Consider the following 25,327-nt stretch of genomic DNA (forward strand, 5'->3'; position numbering starts at 1 on the left):
ACCAGGGGGACTCAGCGGGGCAAAGGCCCCTTCAGAACTGGCTGGCCCCTTGGCCAGGGGAGTGCCACTCTCCACCACGTAGGTTTCCTCCCACCGACTGACTGCATAGCTGAGCTTTAGCCTGCAGGGCAGAGTCCCCTGGCTCAGAGCAGCTCTTTCCGACTTGGGGCTGCTGGGTGTGAGCTTGCCTGGGGCTTTGTGGGTCAGGATCTCTGCATGGCTGGGCTGGCCCACGCGTGCGAGCAGGGGTCTCAGAAAGGACCCGCTGCCGCTGAGGGACATGGAGGAATTGGCCTCCTCCCTCTGGCGGCTTGTATTTGAAATGCTGCAGAAGCAACCTCGCTCAACCCGCTGTCTGTCTCTGCCCCGTCTCTCAGATCATCGCTCCCTGGAGGATGCCGGAGTTCTACAATCGCTTCCGCGGACGCAACGACCTGATGGACTATGCCAAGGTACGATCTCCCCTCCGTGGTGTCAGCTGCGCCCCTCGTCCTCATGGCACTTGCCCTTTGCCCCGACGTGGAGGCCTTTTCTTGCCTCTGTTGTCCCCCAATCCGTCCCACCCTCTGGGCCATGGTCACAGTTCTCGCTCTGCCCGGGGGATGGAGACGACATTAGATTCACTTAGCTGTTCCTTAACTGGCCCGGAGGTGACCCGACTGGGGAATGCCCAGGTGCTCCCGGCACATTGCCTGCAAAACCTCCCCTGAAGTGCAAGAGGCGGGAACTGACCCCAAGTCTCCTGCGTGGCAGCTCACGGTGGTTCCACTGGGCTGCCCCACTCCAAATCTATCACTCTTCATTGCACTGGGGGGTAGCATTAAGAGGCACCGGCCAAGGTCAGGGCCCCATCGTGCTGGGTTCTGCGTAGACGCGTAGGAAGAGACAATTCCTGCCCCCTAAAATCTCCCAGTCCTAAACTAGACAAGGCGGAGGTATGGAGGAAGGAAGGATAATTCTCCCCATTTTACAGATGTGGAGCTGAGGCCCAGATGGCCCGGCGCTCTGTTGCCCTGCGTGATGTCCAGCCATTGACACCAATGCAGAGCGGAATCAGAGCGGTAGCGTTTTACACCCACTGTACACTGGGGTGAATGACGGCACGTGGTGCAGGGCAGTGGACAGTCAGGCCCAGAGAGATTAAGGGTGAAATCTTGGCCCAATGGGAGTTTTACCATTGACTTTAGGATTTCACCCTGAATTAACTGCTCAAGGTCACCCATGGGTCTGTGGCAGAGAAATGAATCCTGTGTTCCGAGTCCCCATCCTGTAACTTAAAGCACACACCCATCCTTAGTCTCCCTTTAATCCTCATGATGCAGTGTGGCCTAGTGGATCGAGCACAGGACTGGGGCTTGGGAAAATCTGGGTTCTGTTACTGGCTCTGCCACTGGCCTGCTGGGTGACCTTGGTCAAGTCACTGAACCGCCGTGCCGCAGTTTCCCCATCTGTAAAATGTGGATAATGACACTGCCCTCCTTTTGTAAAACGCTTGGCAGTCTACTGTTGAAAAGCACCATGAAAGAACTGGGTTCTGTTGCTGTTCATTGTTATTATTGTCTTGATTCCTTCTTGTTTTCCAATGCAAAGGTGCTCTGGATTTAGCTGAGCACCATCTCTCATGTCTATTGTGGGAATTAAGACTGGCTCTGTGTGAGATTTCTGCTGCTGTTCCTGGATGCAAGGGTGTGTGAGTGTGTGGTGTTTTAATGGCCCGTAATTACCTGGATGTTAATTGTAATCCATTTGCCAAGGAAACTGGTCCCAGCTCAATGGCTTGCGTAATAGACAAAGCAAATACATTTTCCCTTTTGTCGTCCCTTCCTTTTTGAAGTACAAGTTGCAATAAAACATATTAGAAGTTTTTCATCAGGTTCTTTAAGCGCCCACCAGGGTACCTTTCTTTTTTAGCGACTTCATGGAAATGCTTGACAACTGGGCTCAATCAATCAAAAGGGAAAAAGCAGCTCTGTGCATAAACCAGAAAATTGCTTCAGTTTTTAAATAGCTGCCGTCTAGGCTGGCTGGATAATATCTGTGACGCCAAGGTGCTGAGTTGGAGGGGATGCGCTGCATGGACCGAGGCCTCAGCATCCCATTAAACCCCAGAGTGCTGTGTGTTGAGGATTGTGTTTGCCATCTGTTGTTTTATTATTAAGAAGGCAGTTTACAAGAGCTTCCCATATGTTGCCAAACAAATTGTCAAACAGCAGAGTTAGGAAGAGAGCTGTGTTTTTATTATATGGAAAATAGTATGTGTCTCTTTATAAAAGCAAAAAAACTCACAAAAACCCCAAAACAAAACCCCACCAACACAGTTTGGGAGCTCTATTTAAAAGGACAGGGTCGCAAACACAGCTCTCAGAGATACTTGAGCTCCAGGCCTCTCTTTAACGTACAGACAAAAGGAGTTTTCTATTCTTTCATGATCTGAAGAAATCAGCTGTTCTCTTCTTGCAGGGCCCAATCCTGCACCTGTTTAATCTGACACACCTGGGTTCCATTGGGGTCTCAACAAGATGAAAATCGGGCCCAAATTGCCTTTGATAATTTTACTGCTCATGTGAGTAAAGTGAAGCACCTGGGTAAAGAGTGGCAGGATCAGGGCCTGGCACACGTATGTAGCTTTACTCACGTGAGCATTGGCATCACAAGGGTGTTGGCCAGATCAGGCCCTGGAGTTAGTTTTATGTTTGTAATCTGATGCTGTCCATTTAGTTTAGTTCTGGAAGTAGGTGATCAAATGGGTGCTTTAGGAAACCTAACGCAAATAGAAATAGTGGCACTTCTGTCTTAAATTTCACAGAACTCAGGTGTCGGGTGTGAGGGTTTTTAAAATCTGTCTTTGAACATTGCCAGAAATCCAAATACAGGAACATTAGGCTGGTGCCAGAGGAAAAGTAAGTGAAACTGACAATAAACAGAAGTAAAACAGATAAGTCTAGTTTCAGTGAAGTTGGTCCAATATGAGAACATTAACCACTTGCTGACTAATGATGGCTTTCATCAAATAATGTACCTGGATAACGTTCACTCAGATCTACCTTTCAATGCCCAAGCTCAGTTAAATGCAAAAAGTAAACAAACTTTATTGTGAATCTCGGGTTGTTTGGGGGAGGGGGGGTCTTCAAGCCTTAGCTCCTGGAGTCATGTGATGTGAGAATCTCCGCTTCCATTTTTAAAATCGTGTTTCTAGCACTCCTGGCGTGGAGGAAAACTTGACCCTTAAAGGCTCAAAAATCAGAAGGCAAATTAAAGTAACCCACACTGTCGTATTTTTAAAAATCTCAGGATTTTTTGAATGCCTGCAGGCTCACAGTATTGAAAGGGCATAAATGGTGAAAGGTCTATTACATCATTTCTCTGTCAATGATCTATGGCTTAGTAACCCGGAAAAGGATATTTTAAAAATATGCAGGGCCCAGTCTTCTGCTAGTATAAATCATTGCCATCAGTGGAGCTACACTGACCTACACCAGCTGAGCCTCTGGCCCGGAGAGCCTCCCTCTCCTCTCCGTTACAATCTCATACGGCCCAGTTTTAGCCTTGTGGGACTATTCATGCACTTTGAGCATGTGCATAAATGTTTGTCTGCAGGCTTGGGTCTAAATCCGGAGTAACTTGGTTGAGGCCAGTGGTGTGACACCAGCCTAAAACTGGTGTGAGATCAGAATCAGACTCCTGAATCGATCCTGGTCTCGGGCTAAGCGGCCCAAGGCAAACGCAACTTTGAAGTGACAACTGTTGTGACCATTTTGTAAAAAACACATATAACACCAGGGAACTGGAAACCGGTCTGGATTTCAGATTGAAATGCTTGTTTTTTAAACTCTAATTGGAAACCCAATTAATTTTTCCATTCAAGTCCTGTTAACCTGTGAAAACTCAGGGTCTGAAGGAAAAGGATGCGATGCTGGCGGATGATTGGAGGGAGGCAGGGGCGTGTGTGTGAGGACAGTTGTGAAACAAGTGTGCGAGCGTTCGAGCTCTTCTGCGCACAGGCTCCAGGGGAGTGGGCTGGAGGAAGGGAGCTGTTAGCAGACAGCATTACCTCAGGGCCACCCTGTGCTGGTGATTATGGCTCATTAAGAATAAACAAAGAAGAGCATTAATTGACTAACAAGCTCTTGAAAGCTAATGGAGGGATCAGCAGGCTGCTGGAGTGTGAACAGGGTCCCCTCTGTCAGGTTGTGGAGCTTGGACGTGTTTCATGGACCCTGCTCTGAGGGTGAGGGAGGAGGTCTTCCGGGGCGGGAGGGGGGGTTCCCACTAGGCAGAGTCTGCTTGGAGATCCTGATCTGGGATAGGCAGGCCTGTGCATGCCCAGGCATGGTTATAGACAGATACACGTGTAGCGTTTTGTCCTGTTTTGTGCTGTTTCCTTGGTGTTTGAATTTGATCCTGGACTCAGGATGGGGTGTGTGTGTGGGGGGCGGGATTTCTCAGTCTGTCTGAAGTTTGCTGTCCCTTTCTGGTCTCCAATGTCATGTGGCCGTCCAGCTCTATGGCTGGCCCATGTACCCCAAGGCCAGCAGGCTTTTTACTCACCTCTGATGGGCCTGGGGAAATTGTCATTGGTCTAGGGTTCCCCAGGAGCAAACAGAACGGATACAGCCCCTGGTGAGGAGCTAGTTGGCTCTTCCTTCATCAGTTAAAGCGCCGGGGTGGACGCTCCGGGGTTTCTCAAACACCTGGCAGCAGTTCAGTCATTCGTATTTGGCTGCAGGTTTGCGCAGCATGAGGACATGAAGGGAAGGCATTGGGTCGGGCCATGCCGATATGCCCTGGCTGCTGGGGGAGCTATTGCTTTGTTGGTCACTGGTGGAACAAGGGACTGTTTGCATTTTGTTTTCCTCCGGGGTGTTCTGGGTTGGGGGGACCTTTAAAAGAGAAGGTTTTACTCATCCCCACTGTGTCCAAGCACCTTCCAGGTGTGTATTAAACAACGGGAGCAGCAGCTGTCACGTGATTGGTGTGCTTTCTCGCCCCGGGCCGGGGGAGCTGGGCTTGCAGCGCAGTGAGTGAGTTTTGGTAGGGGTTTGGTTTGGTTTTTTCAGTGTGTGTGTGTGTGTGTGTGTGTGTGTGTGTGTGTGTGTGTGTTAAAGAAGGCAGGTCAAAGTGCACCAGGCACTGGGAGCAGAAGGTGGGAGGTTTGCAACGGGATTGATTTTTGGCTGTATTCTAAACCTATGAAAGCCAGGATGACAATGCGAAGTGCTGGCCCAGTCCTGGCTCCAGCAGCCCACACGGCTCCTCTCTTAATCTGAGCTCTGCCTCTTGTTTGTTGCATTGCAACTGCATCTCTGCGGCCTCCCCTGCTAATTCCCTGCGCTGCCCGTTCGCCTCGCGTTCAAAGCCGTCTCATCAAGTGAATGGTCATCCGATAATTGAGTGAGCTGGTGACCTTATGAGGGAGCTGGGTGTTGTGCCTGTAGGGGGTGGGCAGCTGAGTCTGGGTGGGCGCGTGACTCCTAGGGGCACCGCATATCCATGCAGCCATGTACGTCTGTGTGCCAGGGAAACGCACGTGAGGCGGGGAGGGGGAAGCGGACGAGCTCTGCAGAGTTCGTGGTGACGTGTCTGTGTGAGGAGGGGTGTCTGTCTATCTGTCTGTCTGTCTGTCTGGTGCTGCAATACAGCTGTGGCCATCCCCTCATCGACCGCTTGGTGCTGTTAACTGCTGCTGAATTTCGCCGTAGGATCAGCAGGGATACTTCCCCAGCAGCTAGAGAGGTGCCTGGGCCAGGCCTGCAGCTCCATGCGGGAGACACTGGACCAGGCCCTCGGTAGACGCAGATCAGTGTAGCTCCTGGTGCAGTGGGTGGCGTGCTGTTGATTGACACCTGTTCCTCTTGTCCGTGCCCCGATGCTGGGGCCACAGAGGGGCCTGTTGAGATGCAGGGTCCTTTCTTCACGCCACTGCCTTTCACACCTGTTAACTGGGATTAAACCCCGGGCCCTGCAAGGTCCCTGCAAGGACCATGGATGCAGCGTGGCAAACTGTGGCCTTAGTCTGGGCTAGGGTTTGATCCAGCCCCTGGAGAGGGGAAGTGCAAGCCCTTTGGCCCTACCCTGCAGCCCAGTGCTTTCCAGGAGTGGCCGGGGGCATGGCCGGGGCTATCGGAAGAGTGGGAGAGCTCTGAGCAGGGCCCCAAGGGTTTTGCAGTCCCCAGTGTAAAAGTGCAAGAGACCCGCTGCTGTACATGCAGAGCAAGAGGGAGAGGTGGTTGAGGGGGAGAAGTGGGCGGATGGGTAGGCTGCGGTGGGTGAGTGGGGATGGGACTGCGGCAGGCACTGCTGATGGGCTGGGGTGAGGGTGAGACCCACACTAGCTTGAATCTCGCTAGCCCCACTCAAACTGGCAATGGAGATGCAGCAGCACCAGCTTCGGCGTGGGCTGTACGAGCTGCCCAGGACCCTGGGTCCGGACGTGCCCTGTTAGCCTGTGCCAGGGTCCGTGCCAGCACATGGCGCTGCTGTTCTCAGCCGGGCTGGCCGGGTTCAGGTTAGCGTGGGTGTGCCTAGCCGCGCTGCAGTGCAGGCTGACCCTGAGAGCGGAGGGTTGGGTGGAGGTGGGGCGTGGGAAGGTGAACAGGTGGGGAGGGGTGTGAAGGGGGAGCACGCGTGGGAAGGGCAAGTGAATGGTGTCAGGGTCCTGCCGGGGGCAGGGCTCAGGCAGGCCGAGGTCCGTGCCAGAGGTCAGGACCGGTGTCGGGGTTCCGGGCCCAGAGCGAGGGTCGGAAGCCGAGTGAGAGCTGAAGGATGCTGGGAGTTCAGGAGCAGGGAAGCACGCTCCATCATGGCGGCTCACTGGGGATCCCCGCCGTGGCCTGGACCCTTCCAGGTGCACCCAGAGGGCATATACAGGGGCAGGGGACAATCAGAAGCCTCCCAGGTGGCTGCCAATAGGATCTCTCAGGCGGGACTTCCTGTAGAGTGTGTCTGCTGCAGGTTGCGGGGAGCGGCCAGGTCACGGCTGCCGCCAAGCGGCCACATGGCAGTGTCCACTGCCTGATGGTTCTGCTGACCTGGGTGCGACTCCTGCCAATCCTTAGCAATGGGAGGGTAGCTGGGGCTCTCTGCATGCGTGCGCCTGGGCGAGCGAGCCATTTTAGAGGGGATGAGCAGCCTCATTGACTTAGAACAAAGGACGGATGTCCCCCTTCACTCTCTGACCTCTCCATTCGTTTGGCTTCCCCCTGCGGGTAAAAGATGTTGCCTTAGGGCTGAATGGAGCAATGGCGCTGCAAAGCCTGCGTGCTAGCCGTTAACCCGCAGTCTCTGCTCACGTCGCGGGTTGAGGGTGCTTCGGGGCAAGGAACCAGTCTTTCTGCCCTGTGAAGCGCCATGCATGGATATGGCATGGTATCCGTAGTACGAAGAACACAGGTGTGCAAGATCTGCCAGTCCCTCGGCGTGTGAGTAAATGTGGTTCTGAATGTGGCCCCAGGAATGCAGTGCTTGTGTTCACTTCATGCTGCCTTTCCAGCTGGGCAGTAGCTTGGATCTCCTGGAACCTGCTTTGGCGAGAGATGGCGATTGGCCTTGCCAGTGGGGTTGTGCCCTAGTCTCTTGGAAAAGCTCCAGGGGATCTTTAATTGACACTGCTGCCAGGTCCCCCATTTACTTGCCCGTGTCTTGATGGTAACAGCAGCACTGGGTGATGCGCAGGGTTTTCAGACCCATGCCCTGGGCAGTAATGAACCGGTCTGCCTTTCTCACCCAGCTGGAGTTCTGAGCCTGTTTTCCCTTCTCTCCCACAGAAACACGGCATCCCGGTTCCGGTCACTCCCAAGAGCCCCTGGAGCATGGACGAAAACCTCATGCACATCAGGTGAGCCTGGGTGGATGAAGGAGCTTCCCAAGGGTGAGGTGTGATCAGCACACTGGCCTGATTCTCTGTCCTGCGCCTTGTGCAGTCATTTCAAAGCAGGGCAATGGAGCATCGGGCCCAGCATCTTAGGTATCAGACAAAGGCTGTCTTCCCCGGGTGTGCTGGGTTCTGACCCAAAGCTGGTCTGTGAAAGCTTCAACCCCTTCTCTGTGGAGCTCAGCATCTCTCCCAATGCCGCATTTCCCAAGTAGACAACGGCCGTTACTTTGCTTGTCTTCCACACCTGGAGTGCCGTCAGTGGTAAGAGCCCTCTGATGAAGAACCCCCTTGACACGTACTTTCCTCCAAGTGCATCATTTCCCTGCATTACAGACACACACACACACACACACACACACTACTCAACATCCCTGTTTGTGTGCCTAAGGATTAGTAATAGGAGGGACAGAGACTCCTCCACCGCCTATCCCTTCACCGGTGAAGCTGCTCTTCTGTCTAGGTTCTACTGGTGCCCATTGCTAGTCTCTGAGCAGCTCTCTGTAGAGCTGGCCCTTGTGAGTCTCCCCTGGTGTAAGGTTGCGACCTCTTCCCTCTGACGTTCTCCTTGCAGTCTTGCATGAGCGATGGCGAATGAGCATGTCTTGCTCTCAACTAGTCCCAGCTGGAGAGGATCATGGGGACGTAGTAAGAAGCTTTCCCTGGGAGACAGGTTACTCCATAACTACCCACTGCAGGGTTTCTTGCATCTTCCCCCAAAGCAGCTGGTACTGGCCACATAAGAACAGCCTTACTGGGTCAGACCAAAGGTCCATCTAGCCCAATGTCCTGTCTTCCGACAGTGGCTAATGCCAGGTGCCCCAGAGGGAATGAACAGAACAGGTAATCATCAAGTGATCCATCCCCTGTCTCCCATTCCCAGCTTCTGGCAAACAGACGCTAGGGACACACTTCTGGAGGCAGGATACTGGACTAGATGGACCCAGGTCTGATGCAGTCTGGCAGTTCGTATTCTCAACCCTATGGTCCCAGTGCTACTCTGTGAGATCTTCCTGTCTTTGCTGGGTTTGCATGGGCAGATCTTGGCCCTATCTGTAGATTTTGTTAATTTCTTTTTCTCTCTCTCCCCTCTGAAGCTACGAGGCCGGGATCCTGGAGAACCCCAAGGTAATCGATCATCTCCTTTACGTCTCTTGTCTTACATGGCAGTGACTAGGGCCGAGGGCGTGTGATGTATTTGCAGCCTAATTTGAAATTTCACGGCAGGCCGTGTGTGGCGGGGAGGCCAAGCCCTGCCATTCTCCTCCCCCACCCCCACCCCCGCCTTCCCCCTGCTGGTACGTTAATTGCTGCTGGGATGAATAGGGGAAGGAGCTGTTTCAGGGTGACACTGAAGGAGAAAATGTCATTGGGAAACAATGAAGAAGCAATTAGCCAGATGAGGCACTTGACTGAGGGAAGAGGGAGCAGGGCTGGGTGCTGAATGCACCCCAGCTTCCAGAGTGCCGCTCTTGTCCCCATCTGGTGCTAGAGAGGGGAGGTGGGGGTGCAACCTCAGACTGTTGGAGCGGTTTTGGTCATTCCCCTGCCCATGTGCCACTCAGGAGCCACGTCCTCTTCAGCGTGGCCCAGTTCCGTAGCCCGGGCATGCCTCTTGCTCGCTTGTCTCTGTTGTGAAGCGAAGGGTTAAGAGCCCCCTGGAGGGATTCCTCTCCAGGGGAGGAGTGGGAGCTCTGTAGCGGGATTAGAAAATCCCTTTGTGTGGGGATGTTGCATGGGTACCTTCTCCGGGGCTCAGATCGCCTTGGGGAGCTGCTGCTCAGAGGCTGTCCAGCTGAGAAGTAGCCTGAGAGAGCCCTGGCTGGGAGTGCCCTGCGGAGGCAGAGAAGGGGCTCTCCTCCTTGGCTGTTGCTGTTTGTGAACCTGGCTTTGCATGCCAGGGGGTGAGGGGAGAGAGCAGCCAGGTGCTGTGGGACAGAGGGAGATGTTAGGCACAGCTTGTGCAGTGGGTCCCCGGCAGGGTTGAGAGTGCGGGATGTGTGGGGAGGAGATCTGCAGACCAGTACTGCTGTATCGGCCTGGAGTGAGGCTGGGCTGTCTGGGGAGGGATGGGAGAATAGAGCAGGGCAGTGGCTGGAGCCTAGCTCCTGATGTGGAGCCATGGGCGGTTGGAGGCTGCAGGACAACCTTCAGGAGGAAACGCCCATCCAGGATGGAAAGTGGTTCTTCCATCCAGAGAAGCCTGGATCCCAGACTCCTCTCTCCCTGTCAGCAAGGATTCTTCTCCCTTATTGCTACCTCAAGGCTGGGCTTTGCATTGGAGCCAGCTGGGGACAGGCTGGGTGCAGTGGAGGAATGGCGGGGAGAACATTCCCTGCACCACCCGGGCTGCAGATTCTTCTGCCAGTCGAGGGGCCTGGTCCTGTGAGGCGTTAGCTCCCGGGGTAGGGAGGGGCCTCCAGACACCAGGCGAACGTGCTGGTCTGGGTTCGTGTTTCCCTGATGTTTATGGGCCAAGGCCCCATAGTTGCTTGGCCAGGGGGAGCTCCCAGGCAGTTGCTGAACCCCCATGAATTGTGGCTTCCCCAGTCGGAAAGGGATGCAGATCTCAGCCTCCCTAATGCAGCCTCCTCGTGACTTCTGCACAGAATGCTGACGTCCCCTCTAAAGAGCCAGTCCCAGCCTCCTACCCACTCAGGTGGGGGAATCCCCTCACCCCACTTTCCAGCCACTGGTCCCTACATTAACTGACTCTCATCCCCTGAGGCCCTGTGCCCTGGGTGAGCAGACAGCCCTCCCCACCCAGCCCAGAGGCCTTCCTTGTTCTGGTGCAGCGCCTGTCACCCAGGTAAGCGTGGCTCCTGCTCTGACTGTTCTAATAGGGCTTGCTGGGTGCTGCGTTTCCAGTTCATGCTCCACGGGCCTTGCCACACTTAGAGAACTATTTAAACTATCCATCAGCACCAATTAGACAAGCAGTGGGGGGAGGGGGGAGGATGAAGAGAGAGAGATGCAAAGGAATCCTCCTCGCACCCATGGTGCACTCATGGCCACGTAGCCTGTGGCCAGGCTGGTGCGTCCACTCGCGAGGCAGTGGGGTCAGAGGGGATAGCCCCGGGGAAGAGGGAGTCTCCAGTTTTGGACACAGAGATGGTGACGGCTGTGTGGGCTTACGGGGCTGACAGCGACTTCAATCTGGAGCCCACGTAGCCCAGGCCAGTCGTGATTATTCCCATCGGATGCATCTGTTCAGGGGCCTGTGTGAAATGAGCTTGCAGGGTCTCGCTCTAGCTTCTGGCAGACCGGTGTGTGCGTCGCATAAACCACTGCCTCAGAGGGCACCCAATGGGCATCTGCGTTAGCAGCCTCAGACCCGGGCGTGAATGGGCCGAGGGGACTGAAGTCCCCTCTTGCCCCAGATGAGGTCTTTCCAGGTCAGGCTCTGAGGCACCATGGGGAAGGTTGCCTGGGGCTGTACCTGTTCTCAGGGGGTGAATGGAGGGCCTCGCTCCCCAGGGCCCCCCACCCTGCGGCTTTGCCAGTGCACTCCCAATCCTGTCCTGTAGCAAGTCTTGCTGTTCCAGCCTCTGGGCCCTTCCCTCCCAGATCTGCCAGTGCATCTCGCACCTGGCCTGCAGCTCCCTGGGCCTGGGGCCTTGTGACTGTCGCTGTACCTCCGTCCCCTTCCATTCCAGCACTGAGCCACTCCAGCCTGGAGCCTGAGACCACACCAAGCCCTGCTGTGTTCCCGCGCTGAGCCCAGCTGTCCACGCGGGACCAGCCTGAGGCCATCCCACTTGTGTCACTTGTGACCAAAGCCAGATCAGAAAACTCAGTTTTCTAGTTTAGCACAGTCAGGGAATAAAGGCATTTGCCTTTCTACCTTAACCCTTTCCCAGGTCCCCTTTTAACCTCTCGGGCACCAGCCATTTCCAGCAATGGAATTCACAAGGAGACACTTGCAAGGGATTAAACTTCAGCACAGTCTCTTCCCCTTTCTGAAGGGGTAGTGACTTCACTGGCCTCCACCTCTGCCCCAACCCGCTTCCTGAGCCCAGGAAGAAAACCTGGGGCCTGGGGCAAAGATCGAATTGCTGTGGAGAAGGCCTTCGAAGAAAAGAGGGGTGCCACACCACTGCGAGGCTCCCCCCAAACCTCTCAGACCTGCCAAATGGAGGGATTTGAAAGCAGATGGTTGAGCTATTTTCTGCCTCTGTGAGGCCCGATTGAAGGGCAATGAGGCAGCTAATGCGGAGAAAGATAGAAATTTACTTGCTTTAACTTCATATGGCACTCTGAAAGAGTTCATTCAGTCCCAAGCACAACAATATCCGCCGGATGAATAAACCATTTGCGGCATCGATAGCTCTACATCATGGGTTAGTTCATGGACCATTTGCTTCCAATTTCTTCTCTTCTTGCCCCGTTTTTCTTGCTTCTTTCTTCTCTCCCCCCCTTCATACACACACTCTTCCTTTCTCTCTCTCCCTCCCTCTCTCTCCCCCCCCCTTCCCTTTAAAGATGACATTGCAGGACTAGCCCCCCTGCGGGGATGGATAAATAGAAGGCATTGATACACTGCAACAAACTATTTGTCATTTGAACTGTGCTTTTAGGAGAGAGAATAAAAAGAAGGCAGCCTCGCACGGTAATGATGGAATGCAAGCCAAATGTCACTTTTATTTCTATTTAGTTATTTTATTTAATAGGGGTTTCCATAGTTGGCTTAGAAAATTGGAAACTATATGACTTTGACTTCCAATGTTTAGTAAAGAGATTTTAATACTTTTCTTCCTCCCTCCCGCTCCTGTCTTTCCTTTTGAACTCAAAGTTTTTCATCATCTCGAACGGGTTGGTCTAGTTAATAAGTATGATCAGGGCTAGAAAAGGCCAGACGATGTAAGATTGAAATCTGCGGCCCATGTAATCTGTGTGTGGGGGCTGGGGGTGGGGGGTGCGTGCATATATCTTGTTTAAATAAAGAAAAAGAGGCATGAAAATCCGAGACAGTTTTTGGTAAAATATCTATATCTCTCTCTATATATTTAAAAATAAGTGCGTTGCTTTCTGTCTGGTTTTAAAGAAAACGCAATGTCTGTTCCCTTTGAGGATTGTTCATATGTGTGTGTGTGTAGTAGATGTGCCAGATCTTCAGCTGGTGTAAATCAGCAAAGTGTCGCTGACTTTGGTGGCTCTATGCCAGTTTTAAACCAGCTGAGCATCTGGCTTCTGTGTGCCCATAGTTTGCTGGGGGTGTAAATAGGCACAACTCCTTTGAAGAGGATGAAGTTACACGCATTTACACCAGCAGAGAACGTCCCACAATAGTTAAACTAGAAGGCCTCAAGGTTGTGATGTATTGAGCGCCCTTGGTTCACAGCAGTTAAAAGTACTCTGTGCCTCTCAGCACTGGGGTTTCCCATAGAGCTGGGCAAGTCACTGTAAAGATGGCAATTTTCTTCTTTCCCAGCATGCGCCAGCTACACGAGACCCTGTGCTCCTCCTGGTGCAGTCACCCGTTGCCCCTGCACTCCACAGATTCCCATTTAGTCGGAGCTGTCCTCTGGGATAATGGATCGCGTAGGGCTTGAGCCAGAGCTGTTAGTTGGGTGTTGGATTTGGCCTCTTGTGGGGGTGAGTCATGCTAGTAACTTACGCTCTAGGATACTCCATCATGCCTAACAAAGTCAGCTGGTGGCTTGTTGGCTGGCCCTTGAAACAGGTCTGTGGGATGGAGGTGGGAACTGTGGAGAGGTCTCCTCATGGAAGGCTTGTCTACACGGACAGATTTACCAGCATACTTATACCATGTTGTGTTGGGGCAATCCTGCACTCCTTTGCCCCCGGTACCAGTGGCCATATGGGGTAGCACCAGTGCACATTGACTGTGCAGTGTGGTAGGGGTAAAGAAGCCAAGATTGTAATGCAGGAGACAATGCGGCTGCATAGACCAACTGATGAATGTGAGATGAGCCTAATCCCCTTAACGTGGCTCTTTCGGGGACTCTATTTGCCATCTGAACAGACTCCCAGCTGCACGTACTGAATGGATGAAACGTGTGTTGAAACTCCAGGCAGAACTTTGTCTTCTCGATTGGCACGAATGAGGCAGGGGTTGTGTTTCATGATGTAACCTTTGTGTCAGCACATTGAGTGGTGGGAGGAAAGCTTCTGCCAGAACTCAAGAGAGAGGGACGGAGACAGAACTTGCCTGTGTTCTTCTGACATTTCTGCTTTGCCTTGTGGGGTTAGAGAGAGAGGTGCAGGGAAAAGACATGCAGGGAACTGGAGTGAATGGAGGACGCTGTGAAAATAAACTGGGACTGGTGGCAAACTCTTCTGATTTTTAAAAAAAATGTTTTTAAGGGGGAGGGAGTTAGAATTAAATGGAAATTTGTGTCAAAAAGTTAATTTTTCTCCCCAAAAATCTTTAGATGGAATAAACTCAAAACAAAACAAATTTTCATTTCACATGGAAATGTTTCATTTCCCTTCACCCGCCTGCCCCTAATGTGGGTTTGTTTGGGGTTTTTCCAACTTTTCCCTTTTTTTAAAAAAACTCCCAACCCCCATTTTTTCCCTCAGTGAGAATCAAGTGAAAAGGGAGAAAAGTTTATTTTTAAAAAAGCCAGATCCCCCTGTTCCTCCCCCATCCCTAGATCAATGCATGAAACAGCTTTTAAGGATCTGATCCTCCAATGCACTGAGCATCCTCAATTCCCCTTGAAGTGCTGCTTGGAGTCTGGCTGGACAGAGCCTTTAGGAAGGATGATCTGGGGGTTAAAACACTAGGCAGGGAATTGGGAGACTCTGGTTTTGTTCCTGTCTTTACTTCTGATTTGCCATGCGCCCTTTGGCAAATCGCTTGCCTCTCCGTGCCTCAGTTTCCCCATTTGTACAATAATAATACTCCCCAATCCCACAGGGGTTTAATTAGTTTAACATTTGTAAACCATGTTGAGATTCTCCGAGATGGTGGTAAGAGAGCTCTGAGGGTTGATATGTACCTAACTGCAACCCTGACAGTTAACAGGTGCATAAGTTCCATTCAAACTAAGTCACATTTAAAACAACAACAAAATAAATCTTAGGAGGAAGCTATTGCTGTGTCCCCCATGCAAGGGGCTCTCATTCAAATGGCTGGCTGCTTTGAGAGAATGTGTCTGTTATGACAAGTGGAGGATGCCACCAAACGGCACTTCATTAGCCCCCGAAAAAGAAAAAGTCCGGGGGTGGGGGGGCGTGTCAATGGAATGATTCTCCAGGCGGCCTGTAACTTCAGACACAAGATGAGCCCAGCTATCCTGAGATGAAGAGCTGTCTAGAGTGGGCAGTACAAGTCAGAAGACCCCAAGGGCTGTCTCTGAAATAGGAAAACCTCCCCTTGGTTGTCACAGGAAAAGCAGTGTTAGGAAGTTGTGACAAGCCTGGGCATAGAAGGATTCGAGACCAACATTTTCAAAGTGGGGTGCCTAAAGTTTGGCATCTAAATCCATATTTAGGAACCTAAATCAGTAGCCTGAGTTGGTAATGGGAGCTGCTGAGTGCTCAGAATTTGAAGTCAATAGGAGCTGTGGGTGCTCAGCACCTCGGAAAATCAGGGCCAGTTTTTAGTGGGGTGTCTGCCACTAGGCACGTGAGTTTGCAAATGGTCTGAAAGCATTTCGAGGGCCATTACATCCAGTCCTGTTCGTGTGTGTGTGGGGGGGGGTGACGAGTGCAGGAGGGAGGCACAAATTGCAAAGCTTAAAAGAGGCAGCTACATTCACATTCCAGGAGGGGAGAGAGTCCCTCCCCCCCCCCCCCCCCCCCCGCACCTTTTCCGGTACATGCTTCAAATGTGGCAGTTCATTGGAGTCACCCGAGTCCTGAGCCATAAACTAATTGTGAGAGCCATTTCCACTGGGCCAGCTTTAAAAGAGAGAAGATGCCTCTTTACTATAAATCTGGAAAAAATATACATAAAGGTTGATGTGTTTTGAAATGGGTTTTTGCTTTGTTCCTCTATTTTCCCTCTGGGCATATTAACCTCGGGGACACTGTAAAAAAGCACATGCAGCAGGAGCACCTGCTGGGGTCAGGGCTAGTCATTATTTTTTTCGGTCAGTGCAGCATAAACCCCAATTCTCCGTGTCTGCGTCGCTCTCTGGAAGTGTGCGCTCTGCCGCTCGCTCTCTGCCAAAGTCCCACTTTTTCCTGCCTGACTTGTTCCTCCACAGCTATTCCATCTCCAGCTGTGCGGGCGTCAAAGAAAAAGATGAGATCAAGTTGAGGGGAAAAATTGTCTGATTTCTCTAGCCCTTTGTTCCCAGACCCCTAGTAAGCTCCAGCACTCTCCTTTGTGACGACATCAAAACTCCGTGCTAGGCAGGATTTGCTGCCCGTGATAACCCAGGCTTCCGCTTTTGAGATGGGGTTGGTGAGCGCCCCTGGACTTATGTACAAATAAGCACCAGGAGGGAGCTGAAGTGAAGAGCCCTGGGCAGGGGGGATCCAGATGTTCCATCCAAACTAGTTGCATTGGCCTTCTCTCTCATCTTCTTTGTAGCCACCAAAGGCCTAGATGGCTGTAGCTTGGTAAGCCAGGGACGAGGAATGAGTTGCGGTCCCAGTGAGAGGTCATCATTTTCACGGGAGCTGGAAGACAGCTATGAAAGCATGGCCGCCCAGAGTTGGGTAAGAGGCGAGCCTAGAACAGGGAGAGAGAAGTGAAACCCTGAGTGGGTCATCTACTGCAGGGATCAAACCTGGGACCTCTGGCTCTTAAAACATTAAGCCTCTCCTGCCTGAGCTAAGGGACCCAACTCTGTGAGCCGCGCCTGTTGAAGATTCCTCAGCCTCTGTCTGTAGCTCAGTCATGCTAAAGTGGGACAGCGCTACCTAGATTGGGTGTGAGTTACACATGGGATGAGAGAGATTGTGGAGATGGAGAGAGGACTGACGGAGGAAGTCAGGGGTGTCTGGATGACGTTAAACCCTGAGTATAAGCAGGGGGTTTCAGGGGCACGGTACATTCACAGTGTGTCATCTGGGAGCGCGAAGCGCTGCCTTCGGGCATGCACAGTTATAGCTGGGAGTAGCTCTCACCTTCCCCTCTTCCCTTCAGAATCAGGCACCTCCCGGCCTCTACACCAAGACCAAAGATCCTGCCACCTCTCCAGATACTCCAGACATCCTAGAGATTGAATTCCGGAAGGGTAAGTGCTTTGGGTTCCTAGTTTTATTTTCCAGATTACCTCTTTTGGGGCCGGAGTTTGGTCCCTCCCTCCCCTCAAAGTCCTTGTGGTGGGGATTAGCCATGGACTTCAACAAGACCAAGATTTGGGCTTTTTGTCTTTCATTGGATGTGGGATATTTTGAACAAGGAAATATAGGAGAATTTGGATCCAGGCTGTTTTTAGCTAGAAGGGGGCATAAGTTTCCAGGCCTGGCTATGGAGCTGAATCCAAACTTCCACCCCCATCTCTGCTCATGCCCCTTTCTGGGTAGTGAGACGGGCCAGTGGTCTCACCCTGATCACTTTTGGTCAGAGGATACCTCTCCTGACTTCCATCTTACTTGGCTTGGTGCAGCTCTCCATACTAATGGCTGCTGGCTTGCTGGAGTGCCTCATGCCAGCGTGTAAGCAGCTGCCTGAGCGCAGAGATGGGCCTGCCTGCTCCCCTGTGTGCCGGGGCAGCACGTAGGTGTGAGGTCAGCGACACGTCCCTATGTGGGTGTGTGCCGAACCATGGAAGACGTGGGTGTGCATATGTGCTCCTCTACCCCGGGAAATGAGCCTGCATATGCATGGCTGAGATGTCCGTCCGTTCTGTCACGTGCAGCACAGGGACACCGAGCACGGTTTGAAGCAAGAGAAGGAAAAGCTGCAGGTACTTCGATCTCCGCTCTCTCCTCAGCAATGTCCACCCGACTCCCACTGGGATCTGGGCTGGGAGTCAAGGGCGGAATGTGCCCTGGGAGGTCTCTCCTCAAACTCCCATGGAGTCACTCCAGACAGAAACACGAGCGGAGTGTGCTCTGCTGCCAAAGGCCATGGGTGCATGCTGGGTGCCCCAATGTCCGTAGGCAGATGCATTCCTGAGGCCACAGCGGGATGCATGAGCACAGGGGCATGGTGTCTTATACAGGGCAGTTGTGTGTGGAGAGAGAAGCAAGTGGGCTCTGACCTACAGGAAGGGGGTATTGCCCACGGGCCTGAGAATCAGGATGCTGGGTTCTCTTTCTGCTCCTCCCACCGCCTCACCATGTGGATGGTAGGCTCATGCCTTCCCCTCTCTGTGATTTGAAAGAGGGATGAGAAGATGTGGGCAAGGTTTGTCACAGCCCTTGCTCAGAGAGCCTCCAACACGGGTAGCTAGAGAAGGTGCAAAGTCTTCTCACAGAACGAGGCCAGCAGAGCACGCAACTCGGTGGGGAACATCTCACGTTCTCATCGTCTCAGGCTCTTAGGAGATGGTGGGGGACCCTTCTCAGGCCAGTATGTCTGCATGCAGCCCCCCTGCAGACAGGCCGGAGAGTCCTGCTCCATTTTAATGATCCTCCCCAAGCATTAGGAATCCCTCCCTTGCAGCCCTCCCCTCCCGCCAGCTCCCCATTCAGCCACTAGTTAATTTATTTGAAGTTTTAATCTAATTATTAACTATTTTAAAGGCTAAGCAGCTTTCTCCAACAACAGGGCTGACAACTGGCAGCTCTCCGTTGGGTGGACTGCATCCAATACCCCGGCGCAAGACGATAATAGAAAGGGGGGGCAAGGGAAGGGTGTGCGGGGAGGGCTGAGTGAGAAGGGGCTTAAGGTTCATTATTGCCGAGACTTACATTTAATAGCAATTTACAACCGAGTTTATAAACCCCTGGAAAATCGGGGGTTTAGAATGGGGAAAGCTGACAGGGCCCTTCACTCGACAGCGGCTCTCGCGGGCGCCTTCGTAATAAAGACTAGAAAGGAAGCCATTGAGGCCTGATTGGCAACTGATAGTGCGCTAAATGGTAATGAGAAGGGCAGATGGAGGGGAGATTAGCCTCCGACTCTCAAGAGCTTTCCTTTGTGGGCCCCGCAGCCCCCTTGTCAGCTTCCTAATACATTTATTGCTCATTTCACACTGCTGAAGAAACTGCCTCTTTCTATTCAGAGGTCCCCCCCACCCCCCACCCAGCGCCTTTAAAAAAAAAAAGTGTAATAATTAATTCATGGAGCCCTCGGCCCTCACCGCGGCCTGCCAGGGACTGGCCTGAGATGGGCTCCCAGTCACTCCTGTCAGGCGGATCACTGGAAGCATGTGTTGCATTTGTCTGCAGAACAGACACTACAGAGGGGGTGTGTGTGTACGTGTGTGTGTGTGTACACCCGCACCTCCATCACTCCTCCCCCCCCAACCCACACACATCCACACACACACACAAACCCCTTTCTTTGGCTGTTGGGTCGTTTGTCAGGCCCTGCCTCAGCGGCTGGTGGGACAGAAGGTGCTGTGGCATAAGACAATGGCAGAGCGTGAAATTCAATTAGTTAAGGGCCTGGTTGCAATTTCACGGCCCTAAAAAAAGAGGGAGGACAGAAGCCGGGGGGGGCGGGGGGGCATTTTATGGCCTTTTTTTATTTATTTCTCTTTTCTCCTGAGGGCTTTCCCCCCTGAGTGCGGCGGCTTGGACATGCCTTTTTAAGAAGTTATTTAGAGTTCATATCTGTCACATCTATTTAACGTACTCTGGATGATGTTAAGAGGTGTTCTTGACGTTAAAAAGCTGATTCAGCTCCCTCTCCCACCCACCCCCATCCCCTCTCTGCATCTCTCGCTTGCTCTGCAGGTGTCCCGGTGAAGGTCACAAACACCAAAGACGGGGCAACTCGCCAGTCCTCCCTGGAGCTGTTTGTTTACCTGAATGAAATTGCGTAAGTGTCGTACGCTCGTGCCATCTCTTGCACTCTCATTTTCGGGGAAGAGTCCCCATTGACGTGGGTGCACACGCTCAGAGGGCTTTGCAAGGACACCCACCCACCTCATAGGCTCAGATCTGGGCAAGGCATCTAAAGCAGCACTTGTCATCCTGCAAGATGTACCAGAGATTGATAATGGGATACATAGTAGAGCGATCCAACAAATAACACATGGTGCGCACGTTTTTGGGCCAGTTGTGGGCTATTCTAGGTTCTGATTGTTTACACAAAGAACAGAGTTTATATAAGTTCACCGGGAAGGGAGCTAGGGTTGCCAGGTGTCCGGTTTTCGGGCCATTAAAAGTCTGGTCAGCAGCAGAGCGGGACTAAGGCAGGCTCCTTGACTGTCCTGGCGCCCCGCAGCTCTCGGAAGTGGCCGGCATGCCCTTGCGGCCCCTAGGTGCAGGGGTGATCAGGGAAGCTCCATGTGTTGTCCCAGCACCAGCTGCGGGGGTGGCACCTGCGGGCGTGGGTAGCATGCACCGTGCAGAGCCGCCTGGCCACGCCTCCACCTAGGGGCCGGACATGCCGGCCACTTCTGGGAGCAGCGTGGAGCCAGGGCAGGCAGGGAGCCTGCCTTAGCCCCTCTCCACCGCCAACCGGGAGCCACCTGAGGTAAGCACCATCTGGCCAGAGCCCGCACCCCAAAACCCTGCCTGCACCCCAACCCTCTGCTCCAAGTCAGAACCCCCTCTCACGCCCTAACTCCCTCCCAGATCCTGCACCCCTTCCTCCACTCCAACCCTCTGTCCCAGCCTGGAGCCCCCTCCTGCACCGTGAACCCCTAATTTCTGGCTCCCCCCAGAGCCCTCACCCCCTCCCGCACCTCAGCCTCCTACCTCAGCCCTGAGCCCCCTCTCGCACCCAAACTCCCTCCGGGAGCCTGCATCCCGCACCACTTCCTGCACCCCAACCCTCTGCCCCAGCCTTGAGCCCCTTCCCACACCCTGAAGCCCTCATTTCTGGCCCCATCCCAGAGCCTGCACCCCCAGCTGGAGCCCGCACCCCAACCTCCAGCCCCACCCAGTGAAAGTGAGTGAGGGTTGGGGGGAGAGAGAGCAACAGAGGGAGCGGGGCTGGAGTGAGTGGGGGTGGGGTCTCAGAGAAGGGACAGGCCAGGGGGTGTGGCAAGGATGTTCGGTTTTGTGCAAATAGAAAGTTGGCAACCCTAAAGGGAGCATTGTCTAATGGTTAGAGAACACGACCTGCGGTTCTAGCCCCAGCTATGCTCCTTTGCACCTTGGCGCAGGGGTGATCACAGGGAACCAGTGGCCCAGCTGAGCCCAGAGCCCAGAATCCTCCCTCCCATGGTAACGCTCAGTTCCCTTGGCGTGTGTTTGGACTGGGAAGAACTGGGTTTCTCGTAATTGTGTCAGCACTGGGCCATCAGTCCCTGTGTTCTAGGTCACCCTCCCCAAAGGTCCGATTGCCCCAGTGGCCCCTGGGTAAGTACCTGCCATCCAGCTGGACTGACTCATAGCTACTCATGTGCTAGGTGCTCAGGACCCCACCCTGTATCTACTGTGTAAACGTCGTCCCCTTCCCACCTCCTCCCCCCACCACCAGTTTTTCAGGTAGGTCCCTTCCCTTCAGCCATCCCTGTCCTCCTCTCTCACTGTGAGGGATGATTCTGCTTTTACAGGGCTACTAGCAACAGAAGATTTGGTCACCTGTCTGCCTTCCCTGTCTCTTTTCTATCTCCCTCCCTTTGTTGGGAAGTGGGTGCTTAGGGTTTCCTTCTCTTACACATAACTGTGGTGGTGGATTCCCTCCACCACCACCAAGTCCCCGAGACACAGACCCATTCTTCCGGCCCTGGAGAACAGGACCACGTTCCACCTTAACAGGGCCTCCAGGGCCATTTCTAAACTGAGTGGCCAGGTGACTGCGGAGTGCCATCCGGCTCTGATTCTTTCCTCACTTATTCCACTGATGCCAGTAAAGCTGCCTCTGACTGACCCCCGCGGGTGTGAGCGGGGAGTCGTCTTCACTGCAGCCCCAGGGTCAGGAATCCAAGCTGTGGTTCAAACTAAGAACCTTTCAGCTGGGCACGAAGCTTTCATGTACACCTTGGAAAATGTCCCTATGCCCCTTCCCTCTGGTACCTTCCACACGGCTCTGTGTTCCACCGCTTCTCAAAGGGCTGTGGTCCCGTCTTTGGCTCAGAAGTAGGCAGGCCCCAGGGGAACCATTCATCCGTCCCTTTGCCAAGTGCCACGCAGACGCCCCGTCCCGCTCCTCCTTTGTGCCCCTGCCTTTATCCCCCTGCAGTTGAATGCGAATGAACTTTTCCATGTACTTCTCTTTTTAAATGTTAATTAAGTGGTTTTAAAATGACTTCACCAAGGGCGAATGCAGCTGCAGCGGCTCCCCCTCGCCCCTTCTCTCGCCCGTGTATTTGTCTCGTGGCCTGCTGGGCCACGTTTACTCGGGGATCTACTGGCCCAAGGGGTAAGCGAGGAGATGAAAGGAGGATTTGCATTGGCAACGAGGCTCGGCTTTTTGGGGGGGGTCTTCCACATTCCCTTCTCTGTCCAAGCTGCAAAAAGGGATATTTTTTGGTGGCGTGGTGGGGGGCGGACTCCTGATAATGGATCATATTCCAGCTGTCCCCAGCTTACTGTGAGGCAGCGTGACTGCTGACAGACCCTGTTTGATGGCTTCGCACACACGCTACGCACACATGTACTGGCCTGGCACCTGAAAGGTATTTAGGTGCCTAACTCTCAAGTACCTCAACACTTTTGAGGATCTGGGCCAACATGTGTTCGGGGTGGCACTCGGCTCTGCTCAGTGGGGCAGGGAGGGGAGAGAAATGCCATCACCCACTTTCCTCACCTCTGCTTCGGGCTGGCACCGCCGGGCCTGGCGCTCCCCTGAGCCACCTGCCCGTCGTGATGCTGTCTGGTGGTGCACAGCATCCTGATGTGGGGCGCTGTGCAGCAAAGTCCAAGCTAAATCCAAGGCTCCGTACCTGCCGCCTGAGCCATGCTCTCAGGCCTGGAGGGAGGCTGCGGGAAGAGGGACCGTCCCATGAATTTAAAAATGGCTGTTGTAATTTCCCTTTGGTGGCAGAGAAGAAACAGGGCGGTAATGATTAGAAAGAGGATTCTTTACTGAAGCTGCTGGCAGACAAGAGCCTGGTGGTTCTCTCAGGCTCTCCGGTTCCCAGGTTGACTAACCCAGTCTGTGCTGCCTCCCGTCTCCACATTGGGTCTGCCTAAGCCCTGGTCTGGGGTAGGCAGCCCTGGTACAGGCTGCTGACTGCAGTCCAGGTGCTGACCCGAACTGTGGGCATGTCGTGGTTAATGGCATATGGTGGCTGAGGGTGTGAGAAACCCCTGAGGAAGCAGAGGGGAAGGTGAGGCTATGGGTGAGGGGGCTGTCCTTTTTCAAGCCCCCTCAGGGGTTAATCTGGAAAGCCTCCAGATTGTCCTTGCAAGCCCTCCTATGTTGGTATCCTCTGCAAATATTATAAACACATTCTCCACTCCACTATCCAAGTCATCAATGAAAATATTGACTAGTACCAGACCCAGGACTGACCCCTGCTGGACCCCACTAGATACGGCCTACCAATTTGACAGCAAACCATTGATAACTACTCTTTGAGCGTGGTCTTTCAACCAGCCGGGCACCCATCTTATAGTGATTTCACCTAGACCACATTTCCCTGCTTTGCTTATGAGAATCTCAGGTGGGACTATGTCAAAAGCCATGCTAAAATCATGATATATCACATCTTCCTCTTCTTCCTATCCGCTAGGCCAGTAGTCCTGTCTCTGGGGCCAGATCGGAGGGGCTCAGGTATCACAGTGCTGGCCACAGCATAAGAGCCTAGCCAGAACTTCCCATAAAGCCAGTAGATTCCCAGTGACCTCAATGGGAGTTGGACTGAGCCCTTCTAGTGCAGAGTGCCAGAAAGGGCTGACTCTTCCCAGCTGGCATCCCGTAAGCTCCTTTCACCGAGCTGCTCAGCTGCTTCCCAGTGGCATATTCATCCCCTGGCAACATGTGACACCTGTTCCCCCTCTCCGCTCCTTTCTCTCCACAGAGGCAAGCACGGCGTGGGGCGCATTGACATTGTGGAGAATCGGTTCATCGGCATGAAGTCCCGAGGTGAGAGCCCCTTCCCTGTGCAACTTCCTCCCACTCCCCAGTCCCAGGCAGCTCTAAGGACCTCAGTCTCAAAAAAAGAGCTGGCTACTCTCCACTACTCAGCAGTGCTTGGGCAGAGGGCAGGATCCAGAGCTATGAAGCCCTGGAAGTGAAATCCTGGCCCCGCTGATTGAAGTGAAAGGGAGTTTTGTCATTGATTCAACAGAGCCAGGATTCTACCCTATGAGTGCGCTTATCCAGCCTCTCTTACCATTGTAGGTGAGCGTCTGGTCATCAACAATTGCCCTCGATATCTAACCAGCAGCCTCTCTTAATAGTAACTAATGCTCATTGGATTAAGGGGCCCTGTTCCTTTCCTCGTTTGGGGCACAGTGTGCACAGGTTTGGGGCCTGGGATTGTAAGTTTTTTCTGGGCAGGGACTTTGTTTGTGCATGTGAGAGAGATCCCTGGTTGTGATCTCAAGGTGTTACTGCAACACAATTAATAAATAATAATAACCAGATGTATGTCCTCCCACCTAAAAAAGCATATTTCTAAAATCTCCCTTTCTTTGCCTCTGAACCTCTGAGTCTAGAATCAATTTTTCATTTTTAAGGACTTTTAACTTTCCTCTTCAGTGAAAAATGTTGCAAACTCCAAGGAACTTCCTTCTAGTATCTTGAGCTAAATGAACCAAAAGGGGAAACAGCATATATCTAAGCCATTATTTGTTACCAGTGGACAAATGTCAAGGTTTAGTCAGGGAGGGGGATTCAGTGTTACCAACTCTCATGATTTGGTCACAAGCTCTCACAATATTTAGTGTTTTCCAAGCCCCAGCTCCTGGAGTCAGGGGATTATGTTAGACTCTTGGCTTTCATTGAAAAATATGAGTTTCTAGCCCTGAAGATTGCAGGGATAATCTTGGGAACATGATCCCCTAAAGGTTAGTAACTCAGAAGGCAAATAAAAAGAACCCAAAATGTTTTTAAAATCTCATGATTTGTAAGCCAATTTCTTAATATTTTCATTTATTTATTTATTTATTTATTTTGGATGGCCTGACTCTTAAACTCTTGGGGTTGTCATTTGTCGATGAGAAACAGCTTAGTTGAAAATCTCAGGGGACAAGAGCTGCCTCCTTCCGAGGTGAATATCAATACAGCTAGTTAGCGTCTCCATTTCATCTTCCCCCCTCCCCCTTTTAACTCTCGTTAATATCTATTTATGCACTCCCTTTATTTAAACCAGCTCTAGGTGGCAGGGCAGAAGCTAATATTATGATAGCATTTCACAGCAAAATACAACCCACCTCAGTCTTCCTTCAGATCAAGACAGGAGAGAATTATTTACAAGTGCGTTAGCAAGTCCAGCAGCCAAAGGCCCAAACCCCCTGTTTGATTTTAGTTAGCGCAATTGAATAAAAAAAACCATCAGCCCTCTAAACCTTTGTATG

At 52.6% G+C, this 25,327-nt stretch overlaps 1 protein-coding gene across 1 annotated transcript in view; it reads left to right on the forward strand.

The window, feature by feature from the left end:
- The window catches only part of ASS1 (argininosuccinate synthase 1), a 78,841-nt gene that overhangs the window by 23,616 nt on the left and 29,898 nt on the right, over nucleotides 1–25,327 (forward strand). The window contains exons 7-12 of the mRNA XM_037879897.2: nucleotides 378–452; nucleotides 7,764–7,834; nucleotides 8,968–8,998; nucleotides 16,938–17,028; nucleotides 19,643–19,727; nucleotides 23,827–23,891. Of these exons, the coding sequence (XP_037735825.1) occupies nucleotides 378–452; nucleotides 7,764–7,834; nucleotides 8,968–8,998; nucleotides 16,938–17,028; nucleotides 19,643–19,727; nucleotides 23,827–23,891 (418 nt within the window). The remainder of the gene's footprint in view (nucleotides 1–377; nucleotides 453–7,763; nucleotides 7,835–8,967; nucleotides 8,999–16,937; nucleotides 17,029–19,642; nucleotides 19,728–23,826; nucleotides 23,892–25,327) is intronic.

This window comes from Chelonia mydas, chromosome 16, assembly GCF_015237465.2.
Source record: "Chelonia mydas isolate rCheMyd1 chromosome 16, rCheMyd1.pri.v2, whole genome shotgun sequence".
In the NCBI taxonomy this organism is placed as follows: Eukaryota; Metazoa; Chordata; order Testudines; family Cheloniidae; genus Chelonia; species Chelonia mydas.